Source organism: Fusarium mangiferae (genome assembly GCF_900044065.1).
Source record: "Fusarium mangiferae strain MRC7560 genome assembly, contig: FMAN_scaffold017, whole genome shotgun sequence".
Lineage (NCBI taxonomy): Eukaryota > Fungi > Ascomycota > Sordariomycetes > Hypocreales > Nectriaceae > Fusarium > Fusarium mangiferae.
Window position 1 is genome coordinate 16,034 of NW_024573937.1, and position 25,435 is coordinate 41,468.

General features: G+C 49.5%; 9 protein-coding genes across 9 annotated transcripts; 1 reads left to right on the forward strand and 8 right to left on the reverse strand.

Moving 5' to 3' along the window:
- Positions 1–571: 571 nt before the first annotated feature.
- FMAN_04001 (uncharacterized protein) lies at positions 572–3,145 on the reverse strand (the record flags this gene model as incomplete). The annotated part of the gene is made up of 1 exon (XM_041824076.1): positions 572–3,145. The coding sequence occupies one exon, from the start codon at positions 3,143–3,145 to the stop codon at positions 572–574; it is 2,574 nt and encodes an 857-aa protein (XP_041689593.1).
- A 2,247-nt stretch (positions 3,146–5,392) lies between these two features.
- FMAN_04000 (uncharacterized protein) lies at positions 5,393–5,919 on the reverse strand (the record flags this gene model as incomplete). Its single annotated transcript, XM_041824077.1, has 2 exons — positions 5,393–5,784; positions 5,847–5,919. 2 exons carry the CDS (start codon positions 5,917–5,919, stop codon positions 5,393–5,395), a joined length of 465 nt encoding a protein of 154 aa, XP_041689594.1.
- A 1,365-nt stretch (positions 5,920–7,284) lies between these two features.
- Positions 7,285–8,806, reverse strand: FMAN_03999 (uncharacterized protein; the record flags this gene model as incomplete). Its single annotated transcript, XM_041824079.1, has 6 exons — positions 7,285–7,750; positions 7,796–7,891; positions 7,942–8,318; positions 8,366–8,439; positions 8,495–8,548; positions 8,602–8,806. 6 exons carry the CDS (start codon positions 8,804–8,806, stop codon positions 7,285–7,287), a joined length of 1,272 nt encoding a protein of 423 aa, XP_041689595.1.
- A 950-nt stretch (positions 8,807–9,756) lies between these two features.
- Positions 9,757–10,746, reverse strand: FMAN_03998 (uncharacterized protein; the record flags this gene model as incomplete). The annotated part of the gene is made up of 2 exons (XM_041824080.1): positions 9,757–10,632; positions 10,678–10,746. The coding sequence occupies 2 exons, from the start codon at positions 10,744–10,746 to the stop codon at positions 9,757–9,759; spliced, it is 945 nt and encodes a 314-aa protein (XP_041689596.1).
- Positions 10,747–11,452: 706 nt separating this feature from the next.
- Positions 11,453–12,715, reverse strand: FMAN_03997 (uncharacterized protein; the record flags this gene model as incomplete). Its single annotated transcript, XM_041824081.1, has 1 exon — positions 11,453–12,715. The coding sequence occupies one exon, from the start codon at positions 12,713–12,715 to the stop codon at positions 11,453–11,455; it is 1,263 nt and encodes a 420-aa protein (XP_041689597.1).
- A 1,049-nt stretch (positions 12,716–13,764) lies between these two features.
- FMAN_03996 (uncharacterized protein) lies at positions 13,765–15,025 on the reverse strand (the record flags this gene model as incomplete). The annotated part of the gene is made up of 3 exons (XM_041824082.1): positions 13,765–14,548; positions 14,601–14,915; positions 14,982–15,025. 3 exons carry the CDS (start codon positions 15,023–15,025, stop codon positions 13,765–13,767), a joined length of 1,143 nt encoding a protein of 380 aa, XP_041689598.1.
- A 572-nt stretch (positions 15,026–15,597) lies between these two features.
- Positions 15,598–19,471, reverse strand: FMAN_03995 (uncharacterized protein; the record flags this gene model as incomplete). Its single annotated transcript, XM_041824083.1, has 3 exons — positions 15,598–16,270; positions 16,324–19,323; positions 19,422–19,471. 3 exons carry the CDS (start codon positions 19,469–19,471, stop codon positions 15,598–15,600), a joined length of 3,723 nt encoding a protein of 1,240 aa, XP_041689599.1.
- A 1,051-nt stretch (positions 19,472–20,522) lies between these two features.
- Positions 20,523–21,881, forward strand: FMAN_03994 (uncharacterized protein; the record flags this gene model as incomplete). Its single annotated transcript, XM_041824084.1, has 2 exons — positions 20,523–20,790; positions 20,851–21,881. 2 exons carry the CDS (start codon positions 20,523–20,525, stop codon positions 21,879–21,881), a joined length of 1,299 nt encoding a protein of 432 aa, XP_041689600.1.
- Positions 21,882–22,784: 903 nt separating this feature from the next.
- FMAN_03993 (uncharacterized protein) lies at positions 22,785–23,561 on the reverse strand (the record flags this gene model as incomplete). The annotated part of the gene is made up of 1 exon (XM_041824085.1): positions 22,785–23,561. The coding sequence occupies one exon, from the start codon at positions 23,559–23,561 to the stop codon at positions 22,785–22,787; it is 777 nt and encodes a 258-aa protein (XP_041689601.1).
- Between the last annotated feature and the right edge of the window lie 1,874 nt (positions 23,562–25,435).

A 25,435-nucleotide genomic window follows, 5' to 3' on the forward strand; every position in this document is an offset into this window, starting at 1 on the left:
ATAACCAGCAAGGGAAACGAGTCGAGACCCTTTTCGTGTTGCGACGTCATCAGAATTGAAGAGGCTGGTAAGCTCATACACGCCCAAAATGGCAATAAATACAGAAAACAGGTTGGCTGGGTATCAACCAGCAAGAGAGTTACAACCAAAACGAGGATAACCAGCCAACCAATTACGAAAAACCCCTAATGTTAGTCAACATCTGTCGCAGATTCGGTGGCTGGTAAGTCATGCATCTCCATCGCCATCGTCGCTTAACTCAGGAACACAAGACAATCTGAGTACAGCATGCATCACGCCTTATGCATGGCGCCCTGGGCCGTCCCGCACGTTTTCCTGTACTTACGTTTCAGAGATCAACCGACATGCGAACTGGTAGTTCGAGTGATGTCCTCTTATTTCGGCAGATCCGCATAGATCAGCATTGAAACAGCGGGTACGGATACTCGCCCATGCTTTAAATCGGTGGCTGGGCATCGTGATCAACAGGTACGATCTGGCCTTACTTAGTTCAGCGGGGCCCAATCTCTCATAAATCGTATGTCTTTGTTCATTAAAAGGTATTAATTAATTAAGTGTACGTGTATCCGTAGTCCGTCGTTACAGGACTCTCATTCTCTCGGTTCCTCCGCATCCTCTCTCGAACCCTTGGGCTGATGAAGCCCGTGCCGAGTGACCCACCCGACGCCGTGTTTCGGTCCTCCGCGGCGCCGGGCGAGTTTAGCTGAATCGGGAAATCATTGATCAGGCTCATATCAACGTCGTCTCCATACTCGTCACTCTCGGTGACTCGTTCTGTCTCCGCGACCCAGCAATACGACCTTTCATGGGCTCCATAGCCAACGCCTTCACTTGTTCCTCGTTTCCATGGCGGTATCTTTGCTCCCTCCAGTCTCGGGCATAAGTGATAATCGACCTTGTCCTTGCACTGCACCTTCTCATCGTCAACCGACACAGAGGCTAGTGATTGAAGGATTCCGTATACAAGGATCCAGCGGCTACGCCTTGCCGTAGCGGGATCTAAGTCTCCAATGTCATCGGTCTTCTCGAAGCGCTCAAAAGCATCAGCGAGTTTGATCTCCGGCTCATCGAAGCCGGTATTTTCAGTATAAGCAAGTCGTATCCTCTCCTCCAACGCGCTCATTTGGTCGCCTCGAGTCTTTGTAATGCCTCTTCGGAATGAACCAGCAGCTGAGGTCGGCTCTGGCAGTAAAGGAAACGGATGAGGAATGTGAGGGAACCGATGCTTGTTATCGAAGTCGATAAGCATATCCGTCATATGCATCTCTCTCGTGTCGGCGTCAATCGCCCTCCTCTTGCTCTTTGACATCATCATCAATCTGCTTCCAAACTGTATCTCCAGCGAACCCCAAACGATATCTCTGTCGACCATGCAATCGTACAGCTCTCCAAAGTCCTTTTGGAGCTTCACAGCCAAGGTCCGAGTCAACCAGGTTTCGGGTCTTGAGGAGCCGACGGATCGGCCAGATCGAGTATCGGACTGTGATGGCGGCCATGATCCATATTCCTGTTCAAAATGCCGTAACAGCATGTCCTTCAACCTCTCAATCGCCCTCATCTCCGATCCCGTACTGGGTGTGAAGGCCCAGATGTCTTGATACCTGAAGCCAGCCAATCGCTCCTCTGCAGCCTGAACGCGATACTGCATCTCGTGGCTCGCCATCTCCATAATCTTTCTCGTGTTGGTATTTATCTCTTTGAAGTCCTTGTACTTCTGCACAAGATCAAACATGCCCACGCAATGCGTGAAGCACTCCCTCCATCCTTCCTCCCAGCGCACATCAGGTTCTTCTGACCATATGAGGAGTGACACCGCCAACGCAGGATTATTTCGTACATCGTCGAGATCTCTATTATAGAGATACCTTACTAATTGGCCCACGTTGTCGTTATTTGGGGGCATGTAGCTATCCAATCGAACATGAAGATCAGATAGAGCCTCGTGAAGCGACAGGCCTATCATCGAGGCGTTGAGCAGCATAGCAAAGAAATTGCGTGTTGTGAGCTGATGACGGAGTTGATCGATGCTCTTCATGTTCTGCGGAGGCGGGAAATGCATCTCATAGAGAACTTGTCCTCCCATATCTCCAATGCTGGTACGTCCAGATGCAGGCGGTGTTAGTGGTGAATTCCGGAATTCTTGGCCCAGTTTTCTTCCATAAGATTCGGTGTTGGGTGAAGTCGGAGAATGCGTATATCCATCAATCAAGCCCTCGTCCAGAAGAGAGATGAGATACCGACTGTTGATCGCCTCAATAATATGAGACGAAACGCGCATCGATGGCAAGCTCTGGCCTTTCTTTCCAAGGTAGATCAGGACATCTCCATTAGGATCCCAGAGCTCTGGATCTTTTCGAAGCTTGTTCCACTTGGTGATAGGTCGTCCTCCACCACACCAGCGCCTGATCTGCGGTGGTAGTGCAGTAGGGACCTGTGGAATTGGAGGCAGTTTGGCGGTCGGTGGTGGTCCAACGGGAGGTAGCCCAAACGAGAGCTGTGATGTTGGCGTCAATGGCATCTGGCTTTGGGAAGTTGCATAGGAAGATGTCGACGTCAAGGTCGTATCTGTTCGAGCCACAGATTGTGAGTCCCAGCCGCTGCTCTCGTTGGGACTGGGACTCGGCATGACGGTCGGTTGCAGTGTTTCCACGCTTGGTCGGCTTCCATTGCTGTCTTGATCGATCGGTTCCTCCTCCTTCTCCTTCTTTCGGAATGTGAATGTCTTTGCTATTGTCTTTCGTACATCGTCGCTTCGCTTGTCGAGCATCGTTCGTAGTCCACTCCTCTCAATAGTCCCATACTCGTCTGGCACTGTCGCTCTCCTCGGTTTGTTATGAACCCATTCCTCAGCGTATTGATTGCTCGTATACGCATCCCGATTCCAATCTGGCGACATCATTGATCTTCCTCCCCTACTTCCCATCGGTATCGAGACATTTGGCGGTAGCTGATGCGGAAATCGAGCCGCAATGGGGGTTGGGATATTGGGTGGTATCGAATGGTCAGTAAAAAGCTCCTCACCACTTGATGAAGTGGCTACAGATTGAGCACGTCCATGTATGACAGGGTCCTTATTTTTCGCTTGCGTTGTTTTCTTGCGCGCGTATGCGCTTCGTGCCGACATTTTGTGCGAAGTGAAGTCGATGAGGATGTAAGTGGCGGGTTGGCTGTTGAGACGTTCTTGGGGAAACACAAAAGCCAGAGTCTAAGATGAGTCTATAGTAAATCAAAATGGCGTCTAGTAACTAGTCTTCTCTCGATTATGAAGTAATTGGCCATGAGTGTGGTGTGTGTGCTCGCGAAAGGGTTGTGTCCAAGTCTCATAGGAAGACGAAAAGGAGGGAACCAGAACATTGAAAAGAAAAGCAACGAAAGTTCTGATCAAGGATTATTAGCCAAGCAAGGACATTTGGACCGGAAAGAGAAACTGACATGTAAAGTTCAAAAACAGCATCAAAGCCGTCGCGGAGAGGTCTAGATCCCTCAGAGCTCTTACAAGGGGACGGCCGCAGACGTGCGATACTACGCTGTCAACTGGGCAGTTGAGTATGGGCTACGCCCGCAACTCTTGGAGTTTTAGTTTTGGCTACCGCTGATATGCGCAGGCTTCCCTAGCGCAAAGGTAGTTGACGGTAGCTCTCCCTGGTTCCAGGTGTCGAATGAGCAGAAGCCGGAATTGTCGGCATACAAGAGAGTGTGTGAGAGGTCTGTTAGATAGAGAGAGAGCTTGTGAAAGGTGCCATGCGTTGAGGCTCTTTCTGAGATATGCTGAGTCCGCGTCAAGTCCGGAGAGGCTTGAGCCACGATCGTGTTATCTCTTTTCTCTGACAACAAAGACCAGGCAGAGCAGCAAAACGCCATGAAACGAGTGATTCATGATCTATCATTAAAAAGTATCTCCGAGTCCAGAAAAAACATGTCGTTCTCCTGCAAATCATCATATCCCAAAAGCCTCTTAGCGGAAGGCAACTGATAAGCATCCATGCCGATAATCCCAGCACGGCCTATCAACACCATGATATCGCTGATAAGAATAGCAGCACCACGACGAAAAGCAGTCTAGGTATAAATTGTATACCCACGCTGTCAGCTCACTCATCAAGGGACTGCTACAAGGGGAATAACGCGTTCTGAAGAGAGTGACATCGCTCATGCGGGAGCTATCGCTCGGGCCCCATGATGAGCGGACGATCAAATCTTATTGCTTTTCCTTTCACGTGGAGAGGCGAAGATATCTTTGATAACGAGTCGTGGTCGAGGTCGAGGGCTGGCATTGAGTGTGGTTTGTAATGGGTCAGACAAATCGCCCAGGGTCTCGGTTCTCGGGTCACTATAACCCACATTCCCCCCGCGTTGACAAGGTCCTTATCAGATGGGATGGGAGACAGATAAGAAGAGTGCACTAAAAGATGGAAATGTCTAAGAGATATTGAATGGTACAAGCCTTGTGCTAAAAGGGAACCAAAGCCGAGGTAAGGGTAATTATTCCGGCTGCCAAAAGGATCATGGCGTTGATTGTATCAGTTTGCCAAGATTAATTGTCATTGATATGGGAGTCCGAGCCTAGTCAAGCTGTCTAATCAACCTTGACCCTACAATACCGAGCCTGCGTTCACGGCAATATTTATCGGATACACTAATACGTATCTGACTGGAGACAAGCTCAACGTTGAGCTGTCATGCGCAACAGATTGACCATCATTGTCTACCCTACACACGATCATGGCCCCTGGTCGATATGGACGTCGTCAATATTGGTGATAATGATGCAATGTCCAATTGCTCACTACTGTAAGGATGGTTCTCATTATGCATAATTCTCTTTGAGGACGTAATAAACTGTCCAAGGTCGAGTTATGAGATCATGCTGTGAACATCCACTCTTGATTGTGACATGGACACCACCAACTTCTGGTGGCTTCGTGCCATTCGTGGAGCCAAGTGAAATGACGTAAAGTGGAGGAAATACATTAAGCTCGGCAGCCATAGCCGGTGACTCCCGGCATGGGATGGGAATAAGCGTTCGATGCACATGTAGATCAAGTTTGTCTCTAATCGCGTGTTGATGGAGACCTTGAACCACGAACATAAAAATTCGAACAGCGAGAGCATGATATAGAATAGGTAATCAATGATAGTTTTCTTTCTCAACCATAAGGCTGGTACCAATACACCATAAACTGTACAAAAAAGTAATCGTATAATCGGGCGCTTCTGACGAGCCAGTCAGTTCCTGAAGGGTATCTTGCGGCCGTGTCGCATTAAAAAAAGAAAAAGAAAAAAAAAATGAAACCAAAGATAAATCCAACCACTGCCACTCCATTTCCAAGTTATCTTATCCATCCCATCAACTCATTACATCCTCAATCGTTTAGACACCAGAGTGGTGACCGGGCTTGGTATCGGCGTGAGCAGAGTGACCGCGCGATCGCATGAAAGCAAGAGCCTCCATGATGGTCAAGCCAGTGAAGATGGCCCAAATGAAGTAACCAAAAGCAACGGCGGCTTGAGCGCATTGGCAGATTGTGATGCCGTGGCATTTAGGAACACCGATGTGAGCAGCGAGAGCGGTAGCGCCGGCGAACCAGAACAACGTGGTAAGGGCGAGAACACCGAGAGCGACCATGCTGTGGTACAAACGAGGAGCGAAGAGAGGCGTCAGAGCGAGGTAGAGGAGTATGAGGATGGACCAAACGACGCAGAAGAGCAGGAATGAGACCGAAGCAGGCGAGTCAGACCACCAAGTACTGGTAGCATCGACGACTGTGGGATTGTTAGGTGACATAGCTCATTGAAGAATGGAGGCAGAGAGTTTCGGCACTTACGGTATGCGGTGAGGCCCAACTCGATGATGAGAAAGACTGCCAGAACGGCGTGAATGATGGTGATGATGCCCATGGCCATGATGAAAGATGAGCGATCTATCGGATTGTAGGTGTTGATAGAGATGAGGTGCTGCAGAGTATTTCAGTTGAGTTGAGTTGAGGTGAGTGAGGTGAGTGAAGAGAAAATGTGATCGCCAGCAAGAGGAGGGGTCCAGCAGGGGGATATAGCATTTAAATCTACGGGCGGCAGCTTCGGGTTCAGTCTGGAAAGAGAAGAATGAAGGGTCAATGACGGACAGTGTCAGTCATGGATGGGGCCATTCAAGGCAAGACAAGACAAGACAAGACACTTGAACCCAGACCACACCAAACCAAATCCAACCCAACAGGCCAAGCCAAGATCGAGGCCAGCCCAGTTCAGTTCAGCCGTTGCCAGCGTTAACAGCTACTACCAGTATGTACCGACCTACAGCGAAGAACCTCTACGTCAGTGAATCATGGCGTATTCGGCAGTCACCTACAGTCAAGTCAAGCCAAGCCAAGCCAAGCGCGAAGCTTTCCCTTGACAAAAAAGAAGCAGCCCAGGCCAATCAAGGGCAGACAGAAGTGAAGTGGATGTCTCGAGATCTGCACTGACGACGACGTTTGAGTGGCTCATGGAGCTTTTCCTGCTTCCCCAAGAGCGGTCTCACGAATGACGTGGTGCTAAGACCCAAACATCTGACGTTTTGATGCAGGGTTTCTTAGCGCGTACCTACACACTTACAGGGCGCGTGATGTCATCTAGTGGCTGAACAAGGCTCAGCTCAAGGCTCATCAGTGCATAATTCAGTGAATGTCCCGAATACGAGACATTACTCACATTCACATTCATATTCACAGTCACATTCCTTAGCTGGTTCTGGGCGACATGTTATAGAGCATCATCTCATCATGTTAACGACAAGAGTTTGTGACGCGCACGACTTTTCTTTTCTTTCTTACTTTTCCACCTGTCGGACCCCCCCGGGAGCTATAGTCGCCAATAGCAATAAGCGCTTTGATTCAGTGAATGCTTGGCTGATGGATGCACTGCCTTGGCTCGGCAGCTGAAACCCGTAGACCCAAGACGTCTCTTCTCTTTTCTCTCTGTCGGCGGCTGCTGCAGTTGAGTCAAAGGAACTAAACATCCCTGTACAGTCACTGTCAGTCAGTCAGTCAGTCAGTCCAACTCTAACTTGGCCCGTCAATTGAGAGCAGACGTGTTTCAGTCTTGGCAGAGATCTGTTTCAAATCATCTGGCAGGACATGCATATTTTACGCTTCTCGGAATACGATTGGCCAACACCATCTCACATCTTGACGAATGCATCAACCGTCGCCAGGCCACAGACGAGACAAAGAGATTGTATATCTGGAACATGCTAATAAATAATAAGCGCCTCAGTCTCAGTCTCACTCATTCAGTCCTTGGCCCGTATACAACTGTCACCGTTGTCGTCTGGACAATCGCCCGCTCCTCATCATCGCTGCTGTTGCGAGGATCCCACATCTGAGTCTGAGTCTGAGTCTGAGTCTGAGCCCCAAACTTATTCAATGACTCTTGTCTCCGCAAGTGCCGTATCATCTGTTCTGGCTGTTCGTCTGTCTCATACGCCGTGACTTCGGTCGTCACGGGCTGCGCCTGGACGATTGTCTTGAGATCGAAACCAGGATCCTCAATCTGAACATCGAGTCTATCCTTCCGAGCTCTGTTCCTAATGCTCCCTATCGTCTGGAATGGATGTTGTCGTGTTCCTTTACTGGTTGCGGAGTATTGAACTGATGACCCACGTTCGCCGATGATATTGGGTGCGACATGGATGAAGAAACGACGAAGCGTCGTCAGCGACGCGCATATTATCAAGAGGTTGGCCTCGACAAAGCTGGGCTCGTTAGTCACGGCTATACTAGGGTCGAGTCGTACTCACATCCAAACCACTGCACTGGAGAGAACCCACGTGTAGTCGTTTGCATTCACTATCGGAACTAGTAGTACTAGTCGAACCACAGACGTTACAAGTGTTCTGTCTCATCAGTTAGCAAGTGCCAGCTCCCTCAATGGAGAATCACCTACGCAGAACCAATGACAAACAATACAACAAGTCCGGCCTTTTGTCGTGGTGGCATCTGCAGCTGCGGAATCATCGGTAATGGCATGATGAGAAGGATGAGATCTGAAAGAATGCCCAGGCCCGCTGTGCAGATGTACACTGCTCCTCGATGCACGCATGAGCCTTCGTGAATCGTGAGATCCCAACTCTTCTTGAACGGCGTACACCCGAACAGAACCACTAGCAGGATGGCTGGGTTATAGCCAGCAACGAGGAAAAAGACGCTGTACACGCTCCATTTCCACCACCGCTGCGGTGACAGCCTCCGGTAAAATAGCGCCAGCGCCATCTTGGAGCAGGCAGTACATACTGCGTATAGGATGGGAGATATAAAGGTGAGCTTGGGCATTGTTAGCATATGTCTGCCAAGGTTTACAAGGATCTTACCTGATTTCCTTCGTTGAACTTTTCGAGGGGGAGTTCCCAAGCATGTACTCCTGTTACCCCGAGGATGAATGAACCTGATACCGTCAACAAATATTCCGTCCACCAGGGACTTTTTGGTAGAAATCTTACTGAGAGAGACGGCTTGAACCGCTATGGAAAAGATCCACGCAATTACAAGGCAGGCTTCCTGTTCTTAGCGGATGACAACTTAATACAGATCGGTGCAAGGGTCTTACCCGTCTCCCCATCGGGTTTACGTAAAACCCAGAGTTTGACATATAAATACTGGAGAAAAAAAAGGAAAGCGAGCGCTGTGCCTATGCCTGAGATCACATATGACTCTATGGCATGTCGTTGTAGGGGATGATCAAAGTTGACCTCATAACCCTCTGGTGGTGGGATAGCGACTGTCACGCCGTCTACTATGGGGAATGCGGACATGGCGGCCTCGACGGCCTGGGATTATCAGCACGCTCGTTATTGTGATCGACGGATTCGTTGGTTGTTGGAGATACTCAAGAAAGTGATAGATGCGATTCGTCTTGGCGATTAATGAGTGTCGAGAAAAGATCGAGTTTCGAGACGACAATAAGGGGTAAGAGAGAATATTACAAGCCTATTGTATACGTCGATAACAAATCGACAATAGGATATCAATACAATTATGAATAAGCGCGCACCAGACGCAGAGGATTAATAAATTCAAAACAAAAGAAGAACGATACCAAGGCCAAGAATGAAGAGAATCAACATGTGAACATTCCAACACGCGACCTTCTTCCCTTCTATAAGATGATACTCTAACCAGCACAATCCAACAAATGCCCCGACCAAATCCTTCGAAACAACAGGTTTCATCCGGCGAGACCGCCTTTTTGGGGTCATTATGGAGTACGACGGTATAGTTGAGGACAGACCATCTTGTGATCTGGGATGTGTTGCAGAGCTAGAAGCATTGTTGAAGAGTTGGCGATGATCCACTGTGGGAGATCAGCGACAAGGATTGCATCGCATCGCGCGGCCGGAGAATATTCGAGATGGTTGTATATGAGATCTGATATCTTTGATCTTGCAGTTTGTGTGACCAAATCTTGCACATCAGTCATCATGCCTTGTAGTTCCTATTCACTATGTGATCAACTGTCCCACAACATCTCACCACTTCTAGAGCCATGCATCATCGTCACAGCTGAGCTCGCTAACAATCAACGCATGGATCACTTCAAGGCTGAACATTCTGCGGGGACATACCCAGCCTAGCTTCTTACAATCACTGCTTAGCATCGTCTCAGCTAAATTGCCCCGATGCTTATGCAAACATCCTCGCTCCTGACAAATCTCGCTCGTCCTGCAAGAGACCCAGTGTCAAGATGCGATTGGCTAGTCACGCCTCAGCCTTTGTATATCTGCTTGATGGCATCGTCATAAAGATGGCGCATGCTCTCCTCATCATCGGCCATCCTCCGTGCAGCCGTGTTCTCAAGGTGTACTATTTCTGGGAAGTTGTCACTTCTTCCATGTCCCCGAGCGTGCATCTCGATGAAGCGAGCTGGATGTGTTTCCGAAACACTCGATCCTCCGCGGCTCTGCGCAACGTCGACTAGTTTTCCAAGGACAGCGAACTCAAGCTTGAGTTTGATGGAGTATATGACGAGTTTGACGCCTTGCTCGATCGTATAGTGGTCCTTGTACATGATGATGAGGAGAGCTATGTCCATGGCTACGATGAGGAGGTTGATGATCAGGAGATACCACATTGTCTTTTGCTTGTTGCCTAGTGATGTCTGTAGGATATCGATGGTGCCCCAAAGGTACAGTCCTGAGATGACAAACTCTTGCGCGCAAAAGAATGTCATTTGAGTTTTCTCGATGGCGACGAATATGCGCGTGGGATTGTTGCCATCAACGCTCGGTCCAATCGTGAATAGCAGTGCTGTCTGCGTAGTGTGCCATATCGTGCCGTTGACCACAATCATCCATAGCACAGCGCGCTGTATTCTCATGTTGTTCAGTACCAAGTGCAGTCGTGAGTACAGCACCACGGACTGACCACTAACTAGGATGATCCAACCGAGCGACGCGATGGCCTTGCTCGCATCGGTGCCCAGGATGTCAAGGTATCCAAACAGCCATCCCAAAGCATACGGAAACACGCCCAAAGTGGTCAAGAGAAGACTCCAGAAGTAAAGACCATGATGTCGTTTAAAGGTGGTGAAGATCAAGGCAAGAAGCTCGAATGCATTGTATAGAGCGAGAGTAGAGGTGGCCTGAAATGGTCAGCGTTACCCAAGCTCGTGATTGAACTGACATACAATGACTAGAACTGCCTTGGGGCTGTATACCAGCTCACCCTCCCTCCTGTGTATCTCCGGGAGACGCATCCCAGACGATAGACAGCCTCTCGCCACTGAAACCAACGTTCGTTTTGATAGAGATGCAATGCCACCAAGACAGGATATAAAGAGGGATTCGGGTGTGACAAGTCACATTTCAATGCAACTGTAGATTATAGCATCATTGAAAATCTGGGGTAAAGGGAAAAAATCCGGGGGACCTGCCAGATAGTTCATTGGTGACAATGACGGGTTAGCCACAGACAGCCCCTGGTGCAAGACAGGAATAGCTTCATAGGGGCTATACTCCGAGAAATAGGTCACTTGCAACCTTAACAATACTTGTAACCAATAAGAAGGACATATATGCCCCAACGGTGTGTTCGATTTCTCTTCATCACTCGCATTTGAGTAGTGCAACATGTCATTGGCAGGGGAGAGTTACCCTGAAGGTTTAGGGTCGTGGAGAATTGCCATATCGAGACATCGCACAACTAAGAAACATTCGCCGTTCGGTATTTCTAACAGATGCTGATATATATGAAGATATCAGGTCCAGGATCTCGAAGATGTTTGATAATAATGAGATGAAGTCGATATGTATAAGCCGTTGCGCCGTGTTTAACCTTTATACTGCCGTGAACGTTGAGACCTTGACTGAAGCACACGCCACACCTTGTTCACATAAACAATAAAATCGACTCAAACGTTTTTATTTGTCTAGAGTTTAGCCTCTACTCCTCTAATTCTATCCTTAGAGCTTAAGACCGAAGCAGTTGGCATAGTAAGTAACAGTCGAGCTCCAATCCGAGAAGACACCAGCGACGCCAATCTCCCGGAAAACATTCAACAAGTTAAATACATCACCATCATTGTTGACCAGCTTCGCAATAGTCGTATAATAATAGTTGCCGTCCGCGCCGTTCTTCAGAGGACCAGATCGCTCCAGAGTCCAGGTGATGATCTTGAGACCGAGCTCATTCGCCTTCTTCGCATACGCGCTGGGAACGATCTTTCCGTTCTTACCGGGTGTGACGAGATAAGGCAGAGGGGGTGCGATATAGCGAACACCGTCCTCCTTGTAGCGGGTGAGGTTGGCGACAGCCTTTTCAAAGGTCTCGGGTGTGTCGCCTGTCTCATCGAGATACATGGCTTGACGAGCGTACTCAGGCTCGGCCTTGAGCCAGTACAGAATGTCGTCGTACAGGAAGCTCTGGAGATATACATCACTAGGCTTGACACCAGCCTGCTTGTGTTCGTCGATGAGCTGCTGGGCGTACTTCTTCTGGGTATAGTCGCCGTCAAAGGGCATCTTGACCTCAGGTGTCTTGAGCTCAGGAGTATGTTTTAGACCAAGGCGCTTGGTGAGCTGAATGTGCTCCTTGTTGCTCAGAACTGTACCGCAAGTAGCGTACAGATCGGTTCGCCAAGGTGGAGTACCGTGGAGGAAGTCGGCAGCGTTGGTGGCAGTGGCGTTGAAGCCCTCCATCTTGGCGCAGAGAGTCTTGAACTCCTTGAGGGTAATGTCGCTGGTGCAGCACTTGGCAGAAGCAGGCTTGCCATCCTTGGCGGGCTTGAAGGGCTGGGTGCACTTCTTGTTGAGCTCGGGGATCGTGACGATGTTGGTCGTGTAGTGAAGATCGCACTGAGAGTGTCGGCATACGAGCTGGCGATCCTTGGTGAAAGCAACATCGCACTCAAGAATACCAGCGCCCATTCGAGCGCCAGCCAGGTTCGACTCGAGAGAGTGCTCAGGGAACTGAAGAGTACCACCGCCACGGTGGGCAATTGACCACTGGGAAGGCTTCTGAGGCTTCTCTGAGCACGACTGAAGCTTCTTCTTTAGCGAACCCTCGTCCATGTCGTTGACGAGGTAGTAGGGTCGAGGGCCGAGCTCAATCTGCTTGATTGGCTTGACAGTCTTGAACAACTCCTTATCGCCATAGCTGGGGCTAGGAGCAGCCGCGGCAGGGCTGACAACCGCAAGGCCGGCAACGAGAGGAGTAGAGAAACGCATGGCGAACAGGACAAGTCAATTGATTGACAGAGGAGCAAGCAGGTTCAATGGAACAAGAGACACCGACAAGGCTTGGCGAGAACCAGCAATTGAGGCCTTAATCGAGACTGAGGCTTGACCAAACACCAAACTTCTCGATGTGACCCGGGCGCTCGCCAGGCTTTATGGACGAGAGAACTGCACATTGATCCGCAGCCCGATAGTCCTATCTGGGCAATGCACCGAGATGACGTCGCAAGATCCCCAGGAACAAGCCCATTCACGAAGAACACCCCTACAGGATGTGGTTTTTGTCGAACCTTCGGTGTTGGTTATCGGCCTAGAAGCGACGAATTGAGCAATCACATCGCAGATCACAGCACTTGTAGGCCAGCTTCTGCAAAGAGCATAAGGTCCCCGGAGCTAGCAGTAGGCCAAGTCCGTACGAGATGGGCATCTTTGACAAGCACGTGTGGAGGAGACGTGGGCGTTGTTCGAGGGGGAAGCTAAGAATAAGCTTAGCAGCGTTACACTGAATCGTTTAGCTAGAGGCGTGTTTAGTATGGACCTTGTGATTTGCCGAAACCTAGCTTAATTGAGCCCCTGCCATAGCCACGCATAACCTACAGTTCAGCCCCTGTATTTTTGTTAGCGCGTGACAGCCCTACCTTAAAGGCCAGGATATATTATAAATATATCTAAAATAGCTGTATTTTTCCTTAAAAATATATATAAAAATACCTATTTATATTTAAAATATTATTTATTTAATATTTATAATTTAAAATAAGAAAATAGAAAGATATTTTAGTAAAATAAGGTTAAACCCTTGTAGGTAGGTACCCTGCTAGCAAAAAAAACAGGGGTTAGAGTGTAGATAACCTGGTCGAGAGACAGGTATCGAGCATCTTTGGAAGGTGTATGGATAAAGTTGGCGAACCGTTCAATTGGAGGTCGGCGATTCGTGCATGTGCATACATGGGTAAGCCATGCTGTCATAACATCTCAACAGCTACCCAGGCCTAGCCAGGTAGTCGAGCACTTGCTTACCCTTTTGTACGCATGTCACATTACAACTCATCCTTGTTCCCCTCTTCCTTTGAGTCGTGGTCAACATCATGCCCCTTCCGGATCTTACGAACTTCCTCAGCTGTGACTTTGAAATGCTCAAATGATGGTGCATCTTCTCCAATGCCCCAAGCAAAAACTCCCCCGACTCCGAGCTCCGGCACGACATGGCTAAACTTCGTCTGAATGCTCTTTGTAGTGTCAAACGACCACCATCGCCACTCCTTCTCGTCCCAGTAAAAATAGCTTCCGTCTTCATCATACTTCCCAGCTGTTCTCGCATGCTTGAAAGATGTGGATATGTCCTGGGGAATATCGTCGTGCCAGCTAAAGCCGCCTGTCTTGCCTAGATCAGCTCCAGTCTCAGGGTCCTCAAGCAATTGCGTAGGGCACCCAAGAAGCTTCCCTTGTGAGCAGTCTTGGGTCATGAACCATTTGACATAGTATCCGAACCCAAGATTGAGCTGACTCGGTGATGCGCCCCGGTCGACATAACGCTGGATTGAGTCTTGAGAATCCGAGACACCGCTGTGATGCTTGGTCACGATATCTCTACGGTTCATCAGGTCGTACGTCATGATGTTGAGGAAGTCGACCTCTTTCATGATCTTTGGCACGGTGGTGGGTGTAAATGCCATCAAATCGACGTCTTTGCCCGGAACGGCCGCTGAAAGAAGTCTGTCTGGACCAATGGCAGCACGCAACTCCTCAAGGAGCGATACAAATGCATTAATTTCCCATTCGCGCCGGGAGTTGGGAATTCGCTTGTAATCATCACGGTTGCCTCTGTTGCAGTCAGTATGTACCTAGTAGTGACCAAGATTGCAATATTCCTTACCCGGGATACTCCCAGTCAATGTCGATGCCATCAGCGCCTGTCGTCGTGACCATAGCCGCAACCTGGCGCGCCCATCGCTTCCGCGTGGTTTCATTCTTGGCCGCTTCCTCGAAACCTTGAGTATCGCCCCATCCTCCAATGGCTACCATTACTTTGGTGCCGCCAGGGAACCTTTTGCGGACGTCGGAAACAGAGGTGAACAGCGGATAGTCATGAGGTTGATCATCAACATTGAAGGTCTCGGAGCGCATGAATGCTAGAATGACATGCGAGACATCTTCAAGTGCGCTTTTCGATGGGACAATATCATGTTGTCTAGGTATAATTTCAGTCAGTGAATATTCCCAAGTTCTTGCTTGGCGACCAAGGAGATGCACTTACCCTGTGAGATACATAACGCAACGGAATGGCTCAGCTTGAGACATGGCAGTTGCGGTCAACACCGCCAGGAATAGCAGATGCCATTTGAAAGTCATTCCGATGATGCACGTTTAGAAGGAATGTAAGTGCTTGACGATTGCCTACTTTATGCTGGACTGGAGAGGGCACTGATTGGGGTGGCACTTTCTCAATTGACCCGCAGATGAAATGTAGGTGTAGATGAGTGAAGTGGATGTTTTCTAGCCAATGCTTCAGATCGAGGAATCGTACCTCTATACTACTAAGATATCAAGCTGATTCACCAACAAACACAAAATGTCACATAAGATCTTTCAAAATCTGTTCAATCCCGTTCAAATTAAGCCGTGTTTCCTATTTCTCAATGCAAGTTCTTCCCAGATAAGAACCCGTTTGCGCCTGCGTTCTATCCTGTCTAGTAACATATGCCACAATAAGTCCCTCCCTCGCGGATCCATGCCTGGGTATTGTATTATACAGCGGATAAAACCGCGCCAACGCCAGAGCCTCCTAAAGAAATCTAAAGAAAATAATGCCAAAGAAAAGTCGTGGTATCGTGTTCGCTTCGTGTTCGTATCCTTCAATATCCCAGTCCTGTTTAAATCAGCCCTCGACTCTTGAGAATCCGACTGAGCTCCTTGAGTTGCACTGGCTTGGAGAGAAACAGATCCAGTCCGTTCGCAAAAGCATCCTCCTGCGCATCCTTAGAAGCGAGGCCAGAAATAGCGACAATATGCCTTCGTGGCAAATCCGAGGCCTTCTCAAACCCTCGAATTTGTCGTGTAGCCTCGAACCCATCCATTACCGGCATGGAAATATCCATCAAAATACACTTGTAACACCCTTCTTGAGCTTTGTAGCGCTCCAGAGCTCGGAGTCCATCCGAGGCCGAGTCGTACGCCACACCCAGCTTCTTCATGTACGTTTGTAGGATCTTCATATTAATAGCATTGTCTTCTACCAGAAGGAACCGTTGATCTTGGGGTGTTGGAAGTAGTTGCAAAGCGGGCACTGATGGCAACGGAGTCTGTGCGTCATCGTCATCCCAATGCGCCCTTCTCTTCTTAGGAGACATCGTTGGGGCAATATCAAAATAGCCGCGTTGCTTGTCATCTGAACCACCTTGGATAAGATCTGTTTCTGCCGTCGATACAGTCGGTGGCTCGTCGAGTCTAGTCGAGACGCTGGCACGATCTGCAGCTGTTGCTTGTAATTTCATCCAGCGCCTGAAGCAGAGGACAAAGGCTTTGGCAAGTTTCCTCGGTCCCACACTACATAAGAACGTCAGCGGTAAGGAACCATTAGCAACAAAAAGATGACTCACGGGCGCGATATAAAACTGAACAAGCCCCAATTGAGCTTGCGCTGTGACCTATGTGACCTATCAAGCGATCGAGCGACCGCAGCACTGCGACACACCACGACAACTGGGGACGATAGCTCGTCTCGTGGAAGGTTTGCCATCGTTTCAAGGTGAGATTCATCACAGAGTATCAGGTCAGGAAGATACTCGGTGTTATGGAAGGAGTCGACAACTTGCATATGCAGCCAATTGTGGCAGACCTTTTCCAGCAAAGCACGTTCGTCAAACTCCCTAGAGTTCCAACTTTGGCTTTCTGAGCCGCCTCCGCCGAGAGGTGTGAAGCCGTTGATGCAAACGCGGAGACCCGACAACTCAATGGCCTGGGACTGGAACTCCTCGCGGTCGGACATTGTTTCCGTCGAATCAACATTGACAGCTTCTAGTGGTAGTTTTACCGCGATGCGGGTTCCCGTGCCCACCTTGCTTTGGACATGTATAGAGCCTCCGAGGGCCCTGACAAATTTCCTCACCAAACTCAGACCAAGGCCAGCACCCGACGAATGAACATTCTCTTGAGCGAACGGAGCGAACAGACGGTGGTTGAGATAGTCTTGACCAATGCCAGCTCCTGTGTCGATGATATCGATATGAACGACTCGATCCCTTGACCGGCTTTGCCCAGGATGGTCCTGGTAGGCAGAGACTTTAACATAACCCCGTGTAGTATACTTGAGGGCATTTCCACAAAGATTCATGATTATGCGCCTCAGCGCCCCTGACTCAACATGGAACGCCCAGTCTACCGCCGGGTCAATGTCCAACATCACAAGGACTGCATCAGGACCAGCTCCATTACTGATCTTTTCTCCAGCCTTGATACTATCCGCAACGTCCATACCATCAAGGCGGGTAAGAGGATCACGATTGAGCTCTTCATTCGGCTTGTCATCGTGAACAAGCGAGAGTGATTGTTGTTGGTAGGTGTGGCCCGCATGAATACACTCCACAACTTCTTCCACCAACATGTCTAGATCTAGATTCGAAGTGATATGCATCATCCCGTCCGTTGGTCTACTTCTTTGGTTAGACTGTGAGCCTCTCACGAAGGCAATACCTGAGTTTGGCGACTGTCCACTAGGTGCCTTGACAAAGTTGTTGATGCGTGTCCAATCAAGCAAGTGATTGATGGTGTCCAGAAGTGTACGACCACAGACCTCAAGGGAGCGCAATACATCGCCCTGGAATACATCTAGTGCGGTATCGCGCAACAACTCGGCACACAGAACAATCCCATGAAGTGGAGACCGGAGTTCATGGGATAGGGAACTGAGTAAAGATGTCGTCGCCAAGGATACTATGGAACTCTCCATCATAGCAACGTCTGCCATGATGACTGCGCTGAAAGCGGCAAGGTAGCTCAGTTCCCCCTGGACTGTAAAGATGCGGGTTGGCGTCATTGTATAGACAAAACACCCGGAAAACCAGCGTTCTCTGTGAGAATCCCATAGAGGCACAAAGGCAACGCTGCGTGCTCCTGGGAAGACATCACGAATAGCCAGGCCTTCATTTTTCCGTGAATACGGATCGTTGACCTTCCGCGACTTGTGCTTGTCGCCCCCTTTCCCTTCTTGAATGCTCCGAGCCTTTTGGGCCTGGAAAGCGGCCATGGCCGAGTCCTCGCTCGTCGGATCACTCGATCCCATCATTCCGTCGCCATCGAAGTTAAAGATCTTGCCTTTTGGATAGCGTCGCAGTAGCCTCTGGAGCTGTCGTTCGGGTATAGTTCGACTGCGTCCTGATGGGGCTTCACCGTTGATACTGGAAGACACAGACGTAGAGAACCCAAGGACAGGGCACATAGCACCTGAGGACCAGGAGTCTGCGGAATTCCGGGGGGATGAGACTGAAATGTGGCCTCTACCTTGAGAGGACGAAGATGAGGAAGAGGAAGAGCGATCGTGGGTCCTTGTATTGCGGCGCAAAGAACCGGACCGGATTCTGCCAGCAAAAGAGCCAACACCTGCATCCAAAAATAAGACCCCTTCAACTTCAATCGACTCGCGTAGTATGTTTGCCGCTTTCGAGAAGATCTGGTTCAGCTGCTGAGATCGCGATTCTTCTCCAGTTGGAGCTGAATGGGGAGGCTTGTCTGTTGGATGGAACGGGCTTGTCGGCCTGTTCTGACTAGGGCTTTCAAGAACAAAAATATCTGGCGTGGATATGCTGTCCGTGTCGGCAGCAGCAGTGGGATTATCCCTCTGATTCTGGATCCTTTGTTGCGTCTGGTTGAGAGAACCCTCTTCTGTGCTTGCATCGGTATTGAAAGCATGAGCTGAACTGTTTTGCCATCCTGACAGGGTCGTCTTACCCTCCACGTAGCTTCCCAAACCGCGAACCATGCGCTCGCCAGGACGCCTGCCATCTCCAGATCGTGTCAGTTCCATTTGTCCCAGGATAGACGCTGAAACATCTCGCATGACTTGGAGTGATGCTTCGTCAAGTGCCTCCCGTGGCTCGTTGTCAAGAATACAGAAGACGCCAATGTTGATACCTCGGCGGGTTCTTATCGGTACTCCTGCGTAGAAGCGATGCTCTGGGCGTACATTGTAGTACCAGGTATTGCGATACTCTTCATTTTCAGCGAGGTTGCTTATAACTGTGACTGGGAGTTCCGAAGCGAAAGATGCTTGCTGTGGTCCGCCAGACTCGCGAGATACCAATACACGATCACAAATACCATAGCTTCGAGGTATTGCAGTACCACAAAGCCAGAGGCTATCGGAACCAGAACTAGGAGGATTGGCGTGAGCAGATATGCGAAGCGCAGGTGTAGCTTCAGCAATGATATGCTGGTGTTGACAGTCAAACAGCGAGATCATGGCGCGACAGGCGCCAAGTCTCAAGAGAGCCACCTGGGCCAGAGCTGTCATGGCAGGATCCGAGCATGGTCGCAATGAAGACGACGGAATAAGGTTTGCGACATCATTGCGAATAGAGTTGGCGACAAGGACCGAGTCATATCTAGTTATCTGTCAGACGAGTCCGTTTGAGAGGTTTCAATTGACGGCAAAGGATGAGGATGCGACGAGAGTGAGGATGAGAATGGTGCAAGGCCATACTTGAATATCTCCCGTTCGCGAGTTGATTCGGAGACCTTGTTACCAGTCATGATCAACGGCTGTAACGTGCTTAGCCCATGCAAGCAGCAAGCAGCCTCGGCAGGGGGAACAGATCGTCGGACGAGGTTGGGGGTTGTGTGGTTTAACAAGACTGGTTTAAAATAGCCTGCCCTTGAGAATTTAGCTAGATATTGGCAAGATTACTTAAGGATCCCTCCATCGTACTCCGACCTTGTCTGGGTCTAGATTCTAGGCTGTCCTTCCACTCGAATCTTGACCTATCGCCACCCCGCTTTGCCCTCTAACGGCCCTAAAACCAACCTTCAGTGGAGCCACCCGGGTGCTTACCCGTGGAGATCTACCGCCTGAGTTCCATTAGCGACAGAAGATCGATCGATTTGCCATGAAACCTCCGGCCTCTCATCTCATGGATAAGATTTTATGGGCATCTGACTGAGTCAGGGACGCATAAGCTCGAGGTCATCAGATGCTCTTAATTTCTTGAATCATAAGTCACGAAGGGAAATAAATATACGCTGCTTGCATTCATAACACGCACTTGGAAAGGAAAAACAAGGACAAGATATCAATGACGAATTTATGATACGCTCTCCAATTGATAGCAGTTTCCCATGTTCAAAAGTGCATCTACAGCTGGGAAAACAAGATGTTTTGCATACCTTGAGCTTTTAGGGTGGGTGGGTTTCTGGACGCTGGAGCTTCGCACCTCAGTCTAGGTAGAATTCAATGGGCCCATTTATTTCAGTACTTGCGACTGGTAACAGTAGTGGGAATACTCAACATTGCAGGAGTTTATAGGGGCTCAGAAGAAGCTCTGGGAGATAGGATGTATTGAAAGATGTAATGAGTATAGTTTTAAAGAAATTAATTAACAGTCTTGCGCTGTGATACCCACCTCAGCGCTCGGTGTTCCTGTTGAACTTGACCCAAAGACAGTGTGAACTAGTGTTATCGGTGCGATAACACAGTGACTTCCATTGGCTCGAGCTTCTTTTTTTTCTTCATCCTTTTCAAGCAATGCTATACAAGTATACCTGACTGTTTTCTTTTTTTGAGTAACTGTTAAGCATTGACTTCAACATGTTCGAGAATACATGTACACTACCTCTGTCGGCAGATGTATTCGCAACAGCCCTCCACCCCACGGAACCACTCCTAACCGTCGGTCTATCGAGTGGCCATGTCGAGACCTTTCGATTGCCATCCAGCTCTTCTTCCGACGACAATGCCGATGCCGATGGTGACACGAGCGTGCTAAGCGACGGAAAGAGTATGATCGAATCCGTCTGGCGCACTCGAAGACACAAGGGAAGCTGTAGATCCTTGGTCTACTCGCACGATGGCTCCGGTAAGCTTTTCATGAGCCTTGCTCTGACTGTTCATTGTTCGTCAAGCTAACCCGTCAAAGCTGTCTATTCGGCTGGAACCGATGCGCTGGTAAAGCACTTTGACCCCAAAACCGGTCAAGTCATTTCAAAATTCGTGATTCCTTCTGCAACTACGGTTCCCGATGCGCCGACCCTCCTCCACGTCCTGAACCCCCAGAGCCTGCTTCTTGCGACCGACTCAGGTGCCCTTCACATCATTGACCTCAAGGACGGCAAACTGGGAAAGAAACCCGTTCAGACTCACTTTCCCCATGCCGACTACGTCTCTTCCATAACACCTTTGCCGCCCACTAGCGCCAGCACCAGCGGATTCCCCAAGCAATGGGTCAGCACTGGCGGTACCACGCTCGCCGTGACCGATGTTCGGAGAGGAGTGCTTGTGCGCAGCGACGACCAAGAGGATGAGCTGCTATCCTCTTGCTTCGTTCCCGGCTTGGGCCCTAAAGGACATCGCAACAACGGCGTTTTGGCAGTAGGATCCGGCTCGGGTGTATTGACCATGTGGGACAAAGGAGCCTGGGACGATCAACAGGAACGAATCATCGTAGATGGCGACAAGAAGGGCGGCGGGGAGAGTATCGATGCCATGGTCTTGGTCCCACAAGAGTTGGGACTTGGCAAGAAGGTCGTCTGCGGTGTAGGTGATGGTAGCTTGCGTGTTGTTGACCTTGTTCTTCGGGAGGTGGACATTTCAGCCAATTTGCGTCACGACCATATGGAGAGCGTTGTATCGCTGGGTTTCGATTGTGAGAATCGCCTTATCAGCGCTGGTGGAAGAACCGTAAAGCTTTGGGAAGAGCTATCTGCTCTTCAGGGAGGCAATGACGATGATGACGAAGAGGATGAAGATGACGACAGCGATAGCGATGATAGTGACGCTGGAGAGAATGGCAACGGCAAGCGAGCTGCTGATAGCGACAGCGACGACGATAGTGAGGAAGACCAAATTGCGGAGATGAAGCGCAGGGCAAAGCGACGCAAGGAGACCCAACAGAGCAAACTTGGGCCCATGGGAGCTCACGGCGTCATGGGGTTTGAGGGCTTGGATTGAGTGGGATTTTTTTGGCGACGAAAAAGCTGTTACGATACCCGGCGTAGATACGATAAAATAGTGCGATCAGACGGTCAGAATGGCCAAAGCCTAAACCACGAAACAAGTTACATTTCATTACAAGTTTAAGAGAGAAAGATCAATGCTGATAACCTTCAATTTTTCCATATATGGCTATCTATCTAATTTGTGAAGAAGCCCACCCTAGGAGGTGGACATCCAACAACTCATGTGCAGTTGGTGGTCTTCCGAAACGAAGCACGATCACGTACATAGTGAAATAACCAAAAACCCATTCGTGTTGAGTCGGGGAGAAGTACCCCTCGGTCGATGCTACACGGCCTTCGGTGATAGTTCTTTGAGGCCCAGTAGCCTCACGTTTTGACTCGAGACCCAAAAGTCTCTTTTGATGAGTCTTCTCGAAGCCCAGTAGCTTCGGAAAATACAAGTGCACTTATTCTATCCCGGGAAAGGGGCAGAAGCAGATACCTTGCCATTACATCAAGGTTTGCGTCTGAACCGGTGACTAGAGAAGGACTCGAAGCGGCATCGTCCCTAAAAATACTCTATCAGAGAATTGTGGAGGATAAGCCGGTGGTCTATGTCTTGCAGAGCAGGGCGCGATATCTCGGTGATGCAATGCAGAGTACTAGAAAACTCTGCAAACCGGGTGTCATCCTCCTTTCTCCATGATTCCTCAACCGTACGAAGGGTGAGGCGGGTGGGTGGCGTGCGTTGTGCGAATATCGCAAAAATCATTATGATCCCATATCCGAGAAATCGGCGTGAGGTGGGGGATCCTGGTATGAGAATAGGAGGCCGAAGGGCTCCTCACTGGTACAAGACAATTGATTTAAAAAGAGATTATAGGAAAGATATCCAGATGGACAAGACCAGCAGGTGCTAGACGCCTGGAATGTGAAGGTAGCTCCAGCAGGCATCTTCTGATTTGGGCAGCGTGTCGGCTCGAGCAAAGTCCTCCATGACTTTCTCATCGCTGGGCGCTGAAAATCGAGTTGGAGAGCTCATGGTGAGGTTGTCGTCGTAGATGATAACGGTGGGAAGTATCCTAGTGCCGTGAACGCCGCCCTTCTCTTCAGAAGATGAATCGCTAGGTCCTCCGCCTGGGTGTAGTTCGCTTGCACTGTATGTCGTAGGGATGCAAATATGAGGGATTCCTTTCCGTATGCCAACAGCTCGGGCCAAAGTAACAGCGGAACCTCCGCCGACGCTGACAACGCAATCTCGTCCAGACGCCTGGGCTGGCACGGTGGTATTAGATGAACACAGAATTCGACTGTCGAGATTAGGAATGATGGCTTGAATTTTGCGAGCGATATTTGATCTCGAAGGGCTCGACACAATGAGCGGTGAAGACAAGTGTAACCGAGCCAGCTCAGATGGTAGACGATGAATTGCGTCGGGGCCGACGACTAAACGAGGTGATGAAGAAGAAGGACGTTTTGGTCGGCGATGTCGAGATCGAGAGGAGGGCCGCTGGGCCGTGCCGGGCGGACCAGCGTGCGAAGATGGAGGAGACAAGTTGGTGGCTGGCGGCGTCACAAGAGCGGACGCCTTGAGGGCGAGAGCGTCAACAAGCTTGTCACGGATAGCAACAAGATCAGGATCAGTAACTTTTCGTGGTGACAAACGATGAAGGCCGTTGGTGGAGTGGTGCATGAAGGGCCGATGCCGGCTGGCCGGAGGTATCCAGTAGCGGTAGCGGGTATTGAGGTTTATCGAAGTCCAACGTGCGCGACATCAATCAAGTGCCCAAAATGACAACAATATTGGATTGAGGACTAAAACTGGAAAAGAAGGAATCGATCGAGATTTGATGAAAGTTCAGAGATTCACAAGTTAGAGACATAGCACAAGGTGAGCTAGGGCACATTATTATGGGCAGATAGAATAGGCGTGACCTGTGACGAGACGAGACCAGATCAGACGTTTGAGCGAAAATCCCTTAGCAGCCAGCGCCTGTTCTACCTGTGAGAGGAAAGTGACCGTTTGTTGTGTAATTTTTCGCCACAGCAAAAAAAGACGCCACCTCTGCCTTTTGACTAGGGAACTAGGAGCTTAGGCGTAGGACAACAGGAAATTTGATCTCTTTGTTTTTAATAATACATAAAAAAAAAAGGGTCCAACCGATGGTCTTGGGGCCGAAGATGGGGATGGGGATGGTCAAGCGGCAACGCCTTGTCTGTTTGGTGACAGTCCCTGCGTGAGACCCTGAAAACCTGATGTAAAAGGGGGCAAAAGGTGTATTGTTTCTGTCATGAAGACGTCAAATGTGAATGTGTAACGGAGGGGGGGATGCTCTTGACCCCTAGGAACACACAGGAGGCAGTTTATCCGTCCCGGCCGGAGGGTAGCTCCGTCAAGTGGAGCAGTGATCGGAGACAAAGTCTCGTAGTGACGGAGCAAGTCCGCCAATGAGAAGTGATATGGAAGATCGTGGTTGGCTGCGGACATGGAAGGAAGAGAAAGGATGGGCAAAATCAAGAAACGCATCCCCTTGTGTCATAAAACCCATATTACCTCAGTGTTGGCATTGAATGGCAATATGATTGGTTGTTCTTTCAACGCTCCCGTCTGGTGGCTTCGATGAATGGACAGTAAGCACTATAGCAGTTCCCATTACAAAGAAGACAGCAGAAGCTCCTCTTGGAAGATTCTGCTAAATTAAATTACCTTGGGTAAGGAATATCATGCCGTGTTGAACCAAATTTGGGTTGGGGAAGTCGCTGCGTTTCTGAACTATTTTCGGATAATGCTGCCGTGACGCAGGGTGAGTTGTAAACTGACCGTGACATTTGCTCTGTGACACCATGGTGTTGTACTTGTTGGAACGAAGAGTATCTCCAAATGTTTGTTGTTTCGGCAAGTGGCCATTGCATTGCTGTTGTGTATCTGGAGGCCTCTAAAAAATGAGAGAAAAAGAAAAGAAGGGATATGTTACGGGCACCTAGGGACCGCATCAGGCCTCTCTTTTCATGTTGCCATTAGAGCTACAGAACAAGATAAAATGCCGAGAACTGGCTGACACTTGCATCAGAGATCAGAGATGAGGCTCATGCTCAAGGATGGAGACCAAAGCACTTTCTTAAGTAACAAAAACTCCATGAATGCGGAGAGGCAGGCACATAGCGGCAGTCTCCGGTGCCTCCCGCCTTTAGCTCAAGCCAGCCTGCCTGCCGCTCTGAGCCAGGGCCTTGTCTGATATTTCCTCTTGCTGATCTTACAACACCAGCGTTTTTCTTCTTTTCTTCTTCCTCTTCAATCATTGTCGCATCAATCGTCAAGATCTATCTGGAGCGCCGCCGGCCTTTACACAATTCTATGACTTTGTCGCCGCCGCTTGGCGTAGTCTCGCAGCTGTGATAACATCTCCGACCGATCGATCGCCATTCTTTTAGCTCTGTTCAATCGTCTTCATCTTGGAGATGGAATTTATTGCGCAGTCGCCCGCCTCCGTTCTCCCAAGAATCACAGGCACTTAGCTATCACCACCGGACGCAGCCGACAGCCGATTTTACTCGCATTTCTATCTT